At 29.9% G+C, this 17371-nt stretch overlaps 1 protein-coding gene across 1 annotated transcript; it reads right to left on the reverse strand.

Moving 5' to 3' along the window:
• Positions 1–1585: 1585 nt before the first annotated feature.
• HELRODRAFT_187930 (hypothetical protein) lies at positions 1586–13176 on the reverse strand (the record flags this gene model as incomplete). Its single annotated transcript, XM_009011092.1, has 22 exons — positions 13027–13176; positions 12422–12524; positions 12012–12161; positions 11456–11649; positions 11006–11111; positions 10699–10793; positions 9486–9557; positions 9280–9396; positions 7565–7768; positions 7301–7373; positions 5076–5115; positions 4898–4967; positions 4679–4801; positions 4347–4463; positions 4141–4270; positions 3338–3438; positions 2810–3034; positions 2592–2642; positions 2459–2526; positions 2245–2346; positions 1812–1899; positions 1586–1669 (listed from the first exon to the last, which is right to left on the reverse strand). Coding segments are annotated over exons 1-22 (2457 nt in total), but the record flags the coding sequence as incomplete, so codon positions are not given.
• Between the last annotated feature and the right edge of the window lie 4195 nt (positions 13177–17371).

The following is a 17371-nucleotide window of genomic DNA, read 5'->3' on the forward strand; positions in this document are numbered from 1 at the left end:
AATAAGAGTAACAATTAAATCCTAATGCTTTCAATACTACTTTTATTTATGATAATTTTATGTTGCTGCTTTTTGTGCATTCGCACTAATGCGAACCCAGAACTTTTTCAACCTTGAATAAGGCTGGTAATGATAGAGATGACACAAATTTTAGTTGAGAATTCTGCTTGGGTGCTTGGGTGAGAATTCTGTTGAAAGCCAAAATGCATTTTTTACAAAAAGCGAATATTCGTTTCAACTAAAATTGTATCAACTGTCATCAATCTGGTTTTGAACTATTTGACCCAAAGTAATGCAAATTAAAATTAAATAAAATGATTGCAAATTTTAATTGAAATATATATATATATATGTATATATATATATATATATATATATATATATATATATAATCGCATAATAATAACGAAACTGACATTGGTGTTATGTTCCTTCACAAACTGTTCCGGAGATATTTTTTTGAGATCGAGAAAGGATAGATAGGGTGCCATGTATATCTGCTGCGCCATCGATCTGTGCAGTGCTACAGATGAGTCAATGGTGTCTAACAAAACGTAATGAAGACCTGTGTATTCAGAAGATTTAAGCTAATTAAAACAAAAAAAACCTTTTTACACCGTTTTGGTAAAAATGTGTCTGTACAAATTCAACATCCTAACACAATCTTATTCCGGATGCCTCAACAGTTGTTATTACTAAACAGTGCTGGAAATTTTTTTTATATTCTTTTTTTTTTATTTTATTGATTGGTGAATCGAGATGTCAGTATCATCTCATTGTCCTAATCGGTACAAAGATAAACGTCCAATAAATGTAATGTTTTTCAAGATAATAAGTATAGCTCACCCCTGGAAGCAATCCCTTTGCCATCGATGCCAGGCTCGTTAAGTGGTTCGTCAACTCCAAGAGCATCATCATAAAAGGTTCTTCTGTGCACCTGAACAGAAGTCACGTGTATGTGCGCGTTTTTTTAAACGAGTTGCTGTGCGTGTTGTTTGTTTGAAAAACCTTTTACTCGAATCATCGAGAAACAAATTAAGCTTTAACCTTCCATCTATCAAAATTTATAAATATGACACCAGTAAGGCAGCAAAATGAAGTCAGTATTAAATAAGCTTCTGACTTGGCAATAAGCTGTTTCAACAAATAACTTGGCCGTTTGCTTACACATTCAAGCAAACAGTTTTGTCAGTTTTTATGAAGGTGACTTTAATTACATACAATTTCATGATAATTTTGTTCTTTCAACTTATGTTCCTTAGGCTATATTTGCATAAAAGCACGTTAAAAAAAATTCCCCGTAATATTTAAGATAGAATGAATACAACGAGAAGAATGTTTGCCTCCTCAAAAATAAGAAGATAACGTGTAATTCAGAATTTCCTTTTACTGAATGATAGTAAAGGTTTGAAACCTTTTATTTCAGAAATCATAAATTACTGCATGGCAAGATTTACTCAAGTCAAAAGAACACGTTTCCAGTAAGTTGGTGTTGAAACCATCAACAACAAACAAAGAATTTTCAACAATCAAAAAACAAATTTAGTTATTTAAAAAACATGCAGCAATGAAAACGGCAAACCATGAGTTCCAAATGTCCTTCCTTCAGGCTGGCTCCACCTTGCGACCGATCGTTAAGGACTGTCAGCTGAATGTTCTTGCTTGGGTCCTATTCCGGTATTGTAAACAATATGTATACTGTACATTGTAGTTCTCAAGTCGAACTGGCTCCATCATGTTTCATTCATTATCAGTCTCACTTATTTTAAAAAAAGTTAGTGAAATAATGTTCACTAAAATACGTATCCAACCTGAATATATATCCTGCTGTTGACGGGGAAGTAGTTGCCTGATACCGGCTCCGTGTTTTCAAAGTTCCATGTCGGTCGGTAATTTCGACTGAATTGTCGAAATTCACGCACACACGTGAATTATGCAAAATATTGATCAAAACGGGTAAAATTTTATTTTGAAAACATTAAACAATTATGCGCCTACCCATATATGTATATAATTATTTATATCACATTTTTAACTAGAATAAAACCATAATAATTTAACTAATTAAGAAAAAGAAAATAAAGTTGATATGACGGTATCAGAAAAGGTAGAGAAACGTAGACAATGGTATATAAAATAAAATATGAATGAGTATATATAACATGAAAACAGAAAGTGGTCCTTAAGAAAAATCAGTTAAGACGAATTGAAATGAAAGTTGAAACTCAAGTAACGTGTACTTACACTCTCTTCAACATTTCTCTTCCATTGGCATCAGTGTAGAAAACGTCCTCGCTCTTGATAGACGTCTCAAATGATGATATCACTTCCTTGCCTACCCTGTCACTGTCGACGTAAAACAATATTTATCTCTTATCTCTTGGACATTCATAAAACGTTCGTCTACAAAGAAATTCACATCAACAACGCATTTATTAAGAATTCTAAGGCAGCATACTTATCAGGGATTGGTCCAACTGTCCATTCAATTTCAAAATGGTTTGCTCCCTTATACAACCTGATAACCTATTAGTTCAATCAATCAATCAATGAAAAGATCAATTAAACAATCAATCAATCAATCAACTAACCTGTGATGCCCAATCACTAAAAACCTGACGTGCCTCACTGACCAGATTACCCTGTTAATATGAAACAATATGATAGCTAATTTGTCATTAAAAACTTTGTTCAATATAAACAGCATTATAAAAAACAAACCATCATCATGAAAATTAACAATTCAGTCAAATTAATAACTAACATCATATGGAAGTACATTAAATGTGAATAATGATTGACAACAAACATTAAAAATGGTGAGCTTAGTCTTGCCAAATTTGCTAAAATCTTGGACATCACCATCTGGTCTGAAGATGTATGCACCAGATGCCTGCCTGCTGCCATTCCAATTGTCACCTGCCATGGACAAGTAGTACTTCAAAGACTGCACTGCATTTATCTCAAGTTTACGCTCCTTGTTCATAATTGATGATAGCAAGCCGGTCTTATTATCAAAGGTCAGTTTCAAGTACTGTAATTAAGTAAGTAATTATATTATTTGATTGATCAATAAATTTGATGTCTGCAGAAAAGTTTAACAATGCTAAAATTTAAAAAAAAATTAAAGTTCAAAAATTTACGTTCTCTAAAACAAAACTAAAATTAATAATTTCTATAAATACAACGAATTAAAAAAAATTACGTTTTCAAAAAATTTATGACAAATCCAAACACAATAAATCACGTTCTAATGAATCAGCAAAACGTAAAAATGCTAAAAATAATAATAGTGACGATACAACAAATAATATTTTTCCAACAGAAAATGACTAACTTCATTCTCCAATGTATTGGCATCAAGTTGACCACTTCCACTTTCCCCCTCGATGTGGCCGCCATCTGATCGTGATTTTGATTCAAGAGTATCCATTGCTTCTGAGATCGATTAACGATTACACAATTAAATACTCTGTAGCTATCGTTTCAAAAATTATGTTTGTTTAAAATGAAGAGCTCTAGAAGAAATTAACTATCTAAGCTGACAATATTTACCCAAGTCATTAAATTAAAAAAATCAGTAGCTGATCCGTTATCAGTTTGCTGGTTATTTGATATTACAAAATATTGCTACCGATTGCAAGAAATGAAAAGCTGCAAATGTATCAAATATCAAGAAATAATGATCAAGTTACTTAACAATATATCTTAAGAGATCCCCGCCTATCATATGCAATGTGTATGATGCGTGGTTTGCACGCGTATTCACATACGCTGTGTTTGTTGTTGAAACCTCTGAAGCAAAGGCAAGAGAGAGAGAGTAACCTTTAACCTTTAAACAAACCTAAATTGACAATTCAGAAAGCTAGAAAGGAAATAACTCCCTTAAATGTATTTAGGTTGTATGATGACAGCAAGCTGCAAAAGGTTAGAATGGTTACGGGATGGGAGGAGTCCAGGAAAAAAAACTAAGAAGTAAGATTTGTTTCACAGAAAGAAAGCATGCAACATATGCAACATGCAACATCAATCAAAGAATTATTGGAAGAATAAAAAACCTCTTTAATACCAAAAAAATGTCTCTATAATCAGTAATAATCAAGAACAATGATGATATCATTAATAAAAACCATATTTAACTTTTTGATTTATTGACGAAATAAGTAGCATATCCAAGAGGAGGCACTTGAACTGGAAACACGAGTTCAAACTGTGAAGCGCTCCCCTGAAACTCTGCCAGCTTCTTTGTCTCAGAACTGACAGGAACAAACTTCAGTCAAACATTAAATTGTTAATCATTAATCAAATTTCAACTTGAACACTTTTCCTATTTGATCATACACTACCTGAACATCCAACTTCATGAGCTTATCATCAAAAACTGTTAACTGGTTTGAAGTAACCGGAAGCTTTATATACTGTCCAACCATCTGACTGAATGGGTTGTACACCACTACTGCAAACTTAAGATTTTAAAAAAAATTGTCAAAATTAAGATTTTTTAGGATTAAGTGAAAAAAAAGAAACAAATAGTTCTCTAATATATTTTTCGTGAAATTAAATATTGTTGAAAAAATAAATTACAAATCAACACAAAGTGTTTACTAAAAGCTAAAAAAATAAAACACGTTAAAACTATTTAATGAAAATTAATAAAAAAGGTTTGAAGAAATCCAACATTTTGGTTGGTCTCAGTAAATTTACAGCTGGAAACATTCATCAGATTACAAAACTGGAAATCTTCAATTGGATCCATGACTGACTTGTTCATGAGTTTGGATATCGACACTTTCATGACATCCTGTGTTCAAAAGTTCAAACAGTTTATTAACGAGTTTTAAAAAGATGGACGGGAATGGTGGGATAAATTGGAGCATTGGAATGAGAAGTAACAAACCTGACATTCCTTGATTCCAGTAGATAGCATCTTGGCATAATTGTAAGCCACGTATTGCTTGGATGTGCCACTGTGACGTAAAAATACTTATACTTAATGTAAGGGAAGTGAAACAGCAGGCCTAACATGGAATAATTATCTTGAAAATATAATAATAAGCAGAAGTAGAAGTACTGACGTGACTGCGTCGTGATGCTGCAGAACTCCCATGGACTGTTCTGTTGCAATGTTACAATTAATATAACACAGCAATCATCGTACAGACATCTGCGTAGAACTATTATATTTATTCTACTACTATATGATTTACAATTAGAGATGAAGTGCATAAAACAATTACACAATTACTCGTATTATAATTATGACTGCTGATGCTGCTTACAAAAGAAACTTCATTTTAGTGAATAAAAAAATGAACTGTATCAAATTGAAAGTATGAACCGGAGATTGGCAAGCAAGCTAAATAGTGAATAATAATTAGATATGCATTTTTGCACGAATAACTTGTAACTTATCCATTATAAAAAAACTTGTAATGGAAAAAGTGAAAGCTCTAAACCACTGGGCTCAGGAGCATAAGATTTAAAAATATGAAAAAATTTGAGATTTTAAAAAATTATAATACATAGCAATATATATATATGTATATATATATATTGCTATGTACTATAATAGCAATATATATATATATGTATATATATATGTTGGTAATAGACCATAATCTTTACAATATTCTATAAATTCTACCTAATGTTTGGCGTTAATATGTTTGTAGTTCGTTTTTTCGATTTTTCTCACTAAAGTTTTTTGGTGAACGTTTAGTTTATTAAAATTCAAAATAAACTTATTTTTCGAATTCATGCTGCAAATAAGGCCATATTTCGATTCCGAATGAATCATCTTCAGTGCTCCTTGCTGTATATATAGGGAAATATTGACTTTGTCAACTTTGACGTTGTAAAAATTAACTTTGGTGTTGTAAAATTGAACTTTGATACGAATTAGGTGTCAGGTTTCTTAATTGGCTGGTCATCTTCTTTGGTCTCCTTTTCTTCATCGATAGCATCATATTCTTCTTTGTCACTATTTACGATGCTAGTTTTTATTACTTCTTTGTTTTCGTTGTTGGTTAAGCGCCGGGTTGGAAGTGAGGTTGTCATTTTTTTGTTGTATATTTATTTTTGGTTTATTGATGTCGATTAGAACTGCTTCTGCAATTTTAAGATGCGTGTAGTTGCTGTTCTGATATATTACTTTGGTGTTGCTGTCGAGGATTTCACGGCTTATTGTGATTGAGTGTGTTGAGTCCAAATGAGATTTGATAGCACCACTCTGTTTATGCATCCTAGTCAGTGATATATATGATAAAAATCATCAATAAAAATGTCACACCAACCAACCCAGATAGTAAAGTTAAACTCCGAATTTATAACAACAATAAAAAGACATCTCACCTAATACTGAAAAACAACTGCAGTCCTAGAGATAACTCTAAGTTAAAGCGTAATCACGTAATATATGAATTTAATTGCCCCTTTGACGGCTGTGCACGTCAACATGACTCATATATCGGGATTACTACTACCTCACTGACTAGAAGGCTTACGATGCATAAACAGAGTGGTGCTATCAAATCTCATTTGGACTCAACTCAATGAACCGGAGATTGGCAAGCAAGCTAAATAGTGAATAATAATTAGATATGCATTTTTGCACGAATAACTTGTAACTTATCCATTATAAAAAAAAACTTGTAATGAAAAAAGTGAAAGCTCTAAACCACTGGGCTCAGGAGCATAAGATTTAAAAATATGAAAAAATTTGAGATTTTAAAAAATTATAATATATAGCAATATATATATATGTATATATATACATATATTGCTATGTATTATAATTTATATATATATATATACATATATACATATTATTGATGAAAAATATTTATATATATATAATCATTTTTTTATTTCTCAAAGTGCATTTTCTTTACTTCTAATTATTTTCATTTTTTTAATTTTTGAATTATCCTTTTTTAAACAATTTTATATTCATCCTTGCACATTGAACAATTCTGTTGTCCTTGCCAACAATGTGATTATTGTAAAGAATAAAAAAAAGTTTATAAACATGACATAAAAACAAAATCGATTAATTTTATAATGATTTTAAAAATATAAAAAAAATGTGAGATCTCTAAAAATTAATAGAAAAACATCTCAAAAAATCCAATAAGATTTGAAAAACCAGATAATGATAAATGTACTGATATAAATCGAATTGATATTACATTGATATTATGTAGATACTGTGTTGATGTGATGATATTACGTTGATACTACGTAGATACTATGTTGATGTAATGATTATATTACGTTGATATTACAAAAAAAGCAACATTACTTAGAAAGTTCATCTTGAACTGGGAGGAGTGTTCGTCATCAAGTTGTGCCAGTGCAGACAGTTGCTTGCACACCTTGAACATTAAATAGTTAAAAAAAGTTATACATTATAAATAACCACAACAAAACTCAATAAAATTAAACATTCCATTCTTATGAAACAAAAACTCTTAATTGGTTAAAGTGTTTAGACTAAACAAAAATTGTTTAAATAAAAATTTATCAATTGTGACTCATCAACTACACAAATGCAATAATGACTAACTTGCAAAATATTGTTGGCGGTTCTTTCATAGCCCTTCAAATTTGATCTGCTGGTGAAATATCCAGTCCAAAATGTGTGGCTCCTATGTGCATATGGGAAGAAATCATCCTTCTTGGAAGTGTACGTGAGGTTGGCCTTGTTGAGAGCATACAAGTAACAGGATGGAGTTGAGTAGATGGCGTTCACTTTGCTACCGTTGGATTGCTGTGGTTGAGACAAATTATTGAAAGAATTTTAAGAAATATTGTTATTTAACTCTGTGCCATTAAGAAATTAAACCTTTACACTAAGTGGCTATGAAATTATTATTTGAACAATTAATTAGACAATAAACAATTTAATAAATGAACCTAAGTGTACACGGGTGTGCCCATTAATTGTTGAAATATCAAATGATCAGCGATAAACAAGTCTACTGTACTACGCATAATATTCGCAAAAAATATCTGTTCATTTGTTCATTATGACGTTTATACGAAAATATTATAAAATCAGAGCAACTAAGAAACTATAAGTGCAAAGACATCCATCCAAAAAATAATGATACATTCATTCACTGGATCGGCTAAAAACAAATTTGAATAAAAATCAACGAGCTTATTTTTGTACTATTTACATACCATTTCTTTAAAATATAAAAAATGAAGCATAAAGCATTGAAACACCATTCAAAAAAAAAACAAATAATCATTCAAAAAAATAATTTATAAAATTAAGAAATGACGAAGAACTAATGAATAAAGTGCTAAAATAAACTGAAATAAAAAAAAGCTCTGAAATGATGACAAAGTGAAAAATGAAAAGCTTTGTGTTAATCTTCATCAATTTTTTAAACTGAAGATGTGCACAAAAGAGCTTCTGGTTTAAACTGGATGTTAATTAATTGAGCCACTTAAATATCTCCGTGTTATGGGATATACACTTGACTTGTGAAATTTCTATGTAAAAATCATTCAAATGACTTTAACAAAGTTTTTTTACAGAAAATATAAATTTGAAGTAATTTATTTCATCAGATAAATACAATTTTTTTACTTTTATTGTCGTTTTTAAGATATATTCATTAAGCCAAACTAATTATCAAACCAATTTTATAATTGAAATTCAATAACATTATTATTAAACTTCATCACATCCATGCACTTTTAGGAGATGTAGACATACATTTCACAAAAAATAATCAATACTTTGGCATGTAAAATTCCACATAACAATTAAAATAACTAGAAAATAAGTCGATGGTAGCGCTTATTTATGTAAAACAATATCTTAAAATTTAACATATTTTGAAAAAATCTGACATTGGAAACACTAAAAAATGTCAAAATCTGAGATGAAGATTTGTCTATAACGGGGTGATCAGCTGTACTTACATACATGTGCAAGTGTACAAACACTTATTTAAGTATATTCAAGTATTTAACAAATATTCAGTAGTATAATATATATATAAATCTTAAATAATTAAGTGTATAGGGATTAGTAATTTATCCCAGCAACAACCACACAAAATAGTCAGGCATATATTGAATCCTAAATAAAGTGTGTGTTTGCAATGAGTAAAAATCACATGTGAGATAGTTGAAACGTCTGCTTCAAATTCTTGAGAGAAAAATTAACACTATGATAATTCAGAACAACTTTTGAAAAAAAAAATTTCTGTACGAAATTCATTTAGCCTAACTTTAAGTATCTACATTAAAAGAAGTGACAACCTGAGCGTTGACCATCTTAATGAGCTTGTCAATGTTTTTAAAGTTGATCCTGGCATTTGAATAGTGAAAATCTGAGCCCATTGTCCAAATGATGTGATTGGTTGTGAAATATTTTGCCTGCAACATATATCCATCAGTTTACAATCATCAAAATTTGAATTGAAAATTAAAACAATAAACGATTGAAAAAATGAATAACTGTTAACCTGTTCTTTGGCGTCTGAGAGAAACTTGGCTAATTTCTGATCTGCATTGTAATCATCCAGGCGGGGATCGTCCTGCAATTATGTTGTTTCAAATTTCAATTGGTCAAAACCCGAACGCCGATTATACAGATATCTCAACCTTTAAAAAGTAAGCCTACTTAAGCCAAAAAAGATTAATTAACCAACGCTATAAAAATTGATCTGACAAATCACAAATTGACAATCTGTTGCCTAATTTAACGATCTCACATAAAGAAATTTTCAGTTTTCAATTTTTGGTTTTTGTACTTATTTAGGAATGCGTGATTCAGATTAAAATCTGAAAATCTATGCCTCAAGTTTATTGAAAAGTTATAAAATAAACAACAACAAAAATTAAAAAAATCATGCACGATATATTAACCTTTCGAAACAAACCAGCATGTGAACAGTTTAGAAATGACTTGTAAACACATTGATAATATATATATATATATATGTGTGTATATATATATATATATATATATATATATATATATATATATATATATATATATATATATATACGTAAAACTTCAAAGCTATTCAGTCAGTTATCATAGAGGAAAACATCTGCTTAATCATAAAGCTAAACCACAAACAAAAATTTAATATTAATTCATTAATTCAACCTACACACATTAAATATGTAGAATTTATAAAAGATAAATGTACGTACATATAAATATATAAACATTTACAAATATAACCATCATCGTCGTTATCATCATTATACTACTGAAGCAGTCTATCAGTTTTTTTCCAAATGGCACATGCCACTTCTATCAGGTCATTAAGATTTTATTATGCCACGATTTCCTATCTTTAGCTTATCAGATTCTTTCCAATCAACTCTGTCCATGTCACACATAACCAGTCTGCCTGATGAAACTGTGTTACAGGACACTAGAACAAAATATGCAGATCAAGGCATCTTTGATTTTTGGCACATAAATATTCTTCTGATATGCTTTGAATGCAGTCTGTGACATGACTCCTCAAGCAAAAAAAAGATGAATTTTTTGTTGCAACAGCAAATTTTTTTAAGTTTTTTCAATCTACAGTAAGAAAATTTATTTTCAACTGTTGTTTAAATCTTATAGATGCACTGCACACACACCAACACTTTACATATACATGTTCAGTATCATAATATCAGAAATCAATTTTATGTCCAATCAACCAGATGACGTACCCTGACTGGTGAGTCTCCACATTCGAAACAGTAGCCAGGTGGTGGAGAGTAGCTCATACCATAAAGAGCCCCAGTAAACAACGAGGCCTGATCACCTAGATGAAATAAACTTCTCAAAATAATGTAAACAAACGTTGAGAACAACCATTCGTCTCCAGAGATAACAAGACAAGATTGGCAAAAGGTATGAATGTATAGTTTAAGTCACACTAAGATAAAGAAAATGAATCTATTAGAATACTCAAAAAAATTGGGTTTAAATGTTAATGAGATGATTACAATTTTGACTAGCAGAAACCAAGGCAACCTAAAGTTGGACTGGCAAACCACATGTGTTCTAATGTCTTTGTTTTTATTCTCTCGCCATAATCTTGGTAATCAATTCGTGCAAAAAACAAGCCATCAAATCCAAACTGTTATTAGAAAAACATTTATTAATTCATCAAAAAATATATCTATTTGTGTTTGTTTGTTTAAAAAAAAAATGAAAGTAACATATACATTAAATTTTATTTGATTAATCAAATAGATAAAAATCTATCAAGAGGAAATTTGTTGCAACTCATTCTCAGTCAAACAAAAATCAATGAGCATACTTAGTTATTAAATATCATTTGCATGTGAAATTATTTCATAAAAAATAAGATGAAATGAATGCAATTATCAACTAATAACAATTTCAAATAAGTAATGATAATGAGAAAGATCACCACGGTTTTTGATAGATGCAAACACACCAATATATTAAAAAATTAACCTGGGCAAAGATGGAAGCCTGTTCTCTGGAATGACCAAAAGGATCAATTTGCCAGCCAATTTTTGGTATTCCACATTTTCCAAAAGTGTCAAGAAGAAATTTGAAACCGATGGTGTGCTGGTCGATGATGGATGAGTAATGAGTGCAAGCCTCATCGTTCATGCTCCAACCTCCCAATATGAACTCTAACTGACCTGTATCAATAAAGCACAGTAAACGTGGTTGTAACAACATTATAATGATGACAAAGATGAATAGGACGTCTGACACTTTGTAGAAAATTTTTAGTGTAAATGAAAAAAAAGTAATAGATTGTACAAGTTACCAAACAAGAGTGGCTGTTTTAGCTAATGCCAAATTCATTAAATTATTTTTCAAAATGAGGTAATTGCAAAGGTAAGCGAACTGATTGCAGCTGCAAATAATCTAGTTATGCTGAAAAAAAAATGTGAATAGTTAAAGCTGGATGATAGACAGATAGAAAATTTTCAAATAAGTTTTTAGAAATCATAAACTATAAATTCAATCCTCTCACTTAATTGAATTCAAAGATAACCTTTGTCAACAGTTCTTTTAATGGCATGTCTCATATGATCAGATAACTCATTCCACCATCTGTAGAAAAAAGCCATCTCTACATAAATAAATTTCTTTGTTGGATCAGCATGCAATTCAAAATTGACAGTGTCCAAAATGTACTGCACAGCTAAAAAAAATAACAATCAAAATTTAAAATCAATTCAGAAACATAAAATACAAAGCTATGACAATAGTACAATTTACTCATATGAAATAATTCATTAAAATAAAACAATGAGAAAATGAATCACACAGTGAAAATTCTAAAATTAAATTAAAGGGATATATAGTTACAAATGCAATATCATAGATATCTAGTTAGCTTAATAAATTTAATAAAATAAATAAATATTTTTATATTTGAGATGTGATTTAATTCTTGTAAACTGTTATAATAGTATCCATCAACAGTCTGCAGCCATCCAGCATCGTCATGGGTGTGAGGAACAAGGTGCACATTTATCATATCCGGCTGACCCAAGTTACATTGCTAATTAAATAATTATAAATAATTATTATTTAAATAAACAATACTTTGAAAAACTATAAGCAAGTGTATGCTGTTGTGTTTATTATATTTATTAGCTACTCTACTCCTATTTATTTAAATTTAAAATTAAAATTCAATTAATTTTAGTAATAAAAATTTTATTTTAATAAGTAACATGTAATAAATTATGAATTCGTTGAAAATGCACACCATATAGCCAGCATCTGTATTTATATAGCCACAATTATTTTTCTTAACTAAACTAATTTAATTACTAACTAAGTAACAGAAATCAACACTTCAACTAACAAACATCTAACTGCAATATTCAATATTGAGTTTGAACAACAAATAATAATTTTTAATAATATTATTGTATCATATCCAATATATATTTCTTATTAATGAATGTAATATTGTATTGTGTATTCTGTATATATGTGTTATGTAAATTATACTATTCTATTGATTGAGTTTTATAAATAACAAAAACAAAGAAAACCTCATAGCCACAAGTCGGTTCGTCATAATCTTGCTCAAAATTGAAGGGATTTTGCCTTCGCAGGGTATTTCCATGAATTTTTTCCACTAAAATAAAAGCGCAAAAGAAAAACAAACATCTAAAACTGCGGTGGGACGACTCCATCTCGTCTCACGTCTTGCGAAGTAAGCACCGCAGAACGTCTCTCTTTTTTATACGCAGATACACAGCAATGACTACCATGTCGATATCATCATCATTATCATCATCATCATCATCAACATTATTATTATTGTTATACTATTATACATATATAAGTATATACATATTTATTTATATTTACATATATATAAGCTACTATTATATATATAGAATATTTCATATATATATATATATATAGAATGTATATACTCTCTCTCTATATATATATATATATATATATGGCTACTTTAGATATAGAATAGAATAATAATACAATGTCGTAACAGACTGTAGTAGATTCCGCATAAAAATATATGAATATTGTATTATTAATTATATATATATATATTTTATGCGGTAATATTATATGAATATATGGCAGGTACTGCAACAAAATAATGTCACATGATTTTTTCGAGATTGAATATTTTTAATTTAATTTCATTTGACTGTTTTAAAACTGAAAAAATAAAACAGAATTACCAGTCGGTTGTTCAATCAATCAATCAATCAGTTTATAAAGCGCTATTTCCGTGATGTTCAACAGCGCTCCTCAATGAATTTTGCAAACAGGTGGGTCTTGAGATCCACCCTGAATTTCGTAAGTGATGAAAAAGTATTCAAAGAAGGAGGTAGAGAGTTAAGAAAAAGTGAGTCAAATAAAATCGATTTTTGCAATTAAAAGTAAGTTTTTAGCTTAGTGCTTATCAATCAATCAATAAATTTACTTCTAAACTGCCGTTTTCTGCGATATTCAACAGCACGCCTTAATGAATTTCGCAAACAGATAGGTCTTGAGATCCGTTATGAATATTAAAAAGTATAGAAGGTAAAAAGTTCCAGAAGGTAAAGCTCAAAAAAAGCAAAGGCAGATTTAGCTTAAGACTCTAAAAATATTTAATCAATCAATTAACCAACCAACCAATCAATTAGTTTGTGAAGCACCATTTCCGCGATGTTAAACAGCGCTTCTCAATGAATTTCAAAAACAGACCGGTCTTGAAATCGGCTATGAACTTCGTAAGTGACGGAGAAATAGTTAGAAAAGGAGGTAAAGAGTTTCAAAAAAAAGGGCCAGAAAAATCAAACGCAGATTTTGCATAAGAGTGTTTAACAACTGTTTTTTATCTTTAATGACGCTGTCAAAATCTCTTTTAACGAAATCCTTGCATTTTTTATACTCTATTTATTGGTTTGAAACTTATCTCCAACGGCCTCTCCGTTACTAGGCCTAAAATCTGGTTAAACTTTGTTTCTAACCATTTTCTAACTCTATAAAAGAAATAAACAATTTAACATTCTAAACGCATTCAAGTCTCAGCTGAGCCGTTATTTATCCTATTTGGATCACTACTCTTTCTTTTGATTAACACGGCACAGTGTACGTTTTTCATCGTTTATATCGTTAATTTTATTTTAACATTTATTTAATTACTCTCATCTATTAATTTTACGTACTTATTGTGACAGTACGTGAATACAGGCAAACTTACATGTGCGTGTTCTTACCTGGTAACCAAATATCGCTATTATATTTTGTATTGTTTGTGTAAACACGTGAATAAATGTAGAGTAAATGAAACCTTACATCAATTCTTGTTGAATTTGTTTATTTTAATTTCATTCATCTATCCAATAACCGTTTATTTCAATTTTTTCATTCTGGTTTTTTCATTCACTCTCTTTATTACAATAACCGTTTTTACATATCAGGCTACTCACCTTACATCCTGTATCAAACATTCATTTTCTAGGTTGTCATTGAACTTTAGATTAGAGTTTAATCAGTCAATCGCTGATTTAGCCTCGTTGAATTGTAGACCAAATTCAGCACGCGTGTATGCATGTGCACAATATCTTAATTACAAGTACCTACTGTTATAATGAAATGATTGCATTGAACATGCACGACTGTGAGCGTGGCGGGAAGCTGTGTAGATAGATTAAATGCTATTTTTTCTTGTTAAAGGGTAGTTCAATTAGGGTCTGTGTAGTCACTTCTACATCGCTTTCTGTAATTTGTGTTTTTATTTATAATTTGCATTGTTTTGTTTCGAGAGTATATATATATTATAAATATATTATATATACAAAAACATGCTACAATGTTTTTTTTTATATAAATAAAGCTACATGCTATATTTATTTTAATTGCAAAAAAGGTTCTCTAAGCGCTCATGAAATTATTAACGATCATTTGAATCTTTATGACAAGATTGTTTTTAAACAAATTTTATTTATTCTGCCGAAAATGATTTTAATTTAATTCAAAACTTAAAAATGAAGAATTTTTAAACAGAAAGATCATGGTTACAAAATCCCAAATTCGACGATACCCGGAACGATTTCACCGAAGAATGAAATTTAATATAAATATCCAAAACCTCAAATTTATGTGTTTGTATTATTCTTGTCGATTTAATAACAATTTAATATAATTAAACTTAGGCAATATTTTCAATAATTCTGCAATAATTCAAGATATTTATATAGCATCAATTTAAAGATGAATGCCGCTGTAACATAACAACCAAGAGATTTGATGATTCTTACTCATACTTATTTTTTGTTTATTTTTTCAATCTAGTTGAGTGATGTACAATCAGACCACAACAATGCCACGAAAATAATTGAAAATTGATTAGAATCACTCTCTAGCTGCAATAATGCTTGATCGCATTTACTATAAGGTTGTACGTTGATAGGAAAACATATCTCCAAATCTTTCCCTAAACTGGCTACCCATGAAAATGAAGAATAATTTAAAAAATTTGCAATGTACAAATCTCAAACTAAATTATTCCATAAGTATTTATCAGATAACATATTTCCGGTCCAAAATAATCACCCGCTCAATTTTTTAAATTCCTGCTAAACTTTTGCACTAAATCTGTTTTTGCTTTTTTATAAGTCGTTTTCTCTAGGATCGGAAAGGCTATGAGTTTTGCATTTTATTTATCAAAAAAGAATAATTTTTCAGAGAATGTAACACATCATATATAAAAACCTTGAAATTATTTACCAAGCAAAAGCATGAAAGTATGATTCTCAACTGGTAATGAATACTGACAACGATTATATGTTCTAGATGTCTGATTGGGAGGTGGTATTAATTGTCCGATGGTTGGACACTCTTGACATCAGCAAGATTTTACAGAATTCAGCGGTAGAATCAGTTTATCAGTATTTTATTTTATTTTACCAAGAACGTTGACGTTAAAATGTCGGTCTTACAAATTTGCCGTGGAAAACATCAGTAATTCAACCTTACATTAGCAGTGCTGGTAGCTAACTCATTAAATTTCAACAAATATTAAAAATATTAGACTTTTAACCGACAAACTGGAGTAAGAATAACAATTAAAAATATTATACACAAATTAATTTTTTAGTAATTAATTGTACGTGAAGGCAATCGATAATTTAATCTGAAAATGTAGTAATGCAGAAAAAACGCTGAAATTTTTTGCTATATTACAACGATCATCTCGGTTTTTCGGCCGTGGCAGCGTACAAGACCATTTTAGCATTATCTTACACAAAGGTTGTATCCAGAACAGTAATGGTCCCCAAGTGAGAATCAGAACCTACCTTTACCCCTAGCACAGCCAAAGAAATTATAAGGCATTTTTATTTAAGAAGTGCTGTTTTCAATTAAATATTTATTTTTATAAAAAATAAATAGCTATTATAAAATTGAACAACCTTAATAATTTTGAAAAAATTTTAGTTTTGGTGAACAAAAATGGAAAAGAAAAGGGAATGTTATTTTTGGGTTCGCGTTCACGCTTTTTTCACTTTTAACCGTTAATTTTTAATGCACATAAAATCATTCTAATATGATTTTACCATTGTCGTTTTGCTAATAACTTGTACATCCTTACTGAATCGAAAAATTATCAACGTCACTTCGCTATGTTCGCTCTGCTTTTTCGGTGGTCCAGAGTTGCTTTGAAGACGGATGCCTTTGTTCGAAATCGTCCGCGATTACAATTGAAATTTAATTTTATAAATAACACCTTCAAAGGGCCAAAACTCTCTTTTTTCAGGTAAAAATGTGCAAATATTTTAACCCGCCTTTCCTATTTTCTATGCTTTTCCGTAACACTCCGTACTCCTCAATTAAATTTTAATTAACAAAAGACTAAAAGTAAATTTCTCACAA

Source organism: Helobdella robusta (genome assembly GCF_000326865.2).
Source record: "Helobdella robusta unplaced genomic scaffold HELROscaffold_1, whole genome shotgun sequence".
NCBI classification, from domain to species: Eukaryota; Metazoa; Annelida; class Clitellata; order Rhynchobdellida; family Glossiphoniidae; genus Helobdella; species Helobdella robusta.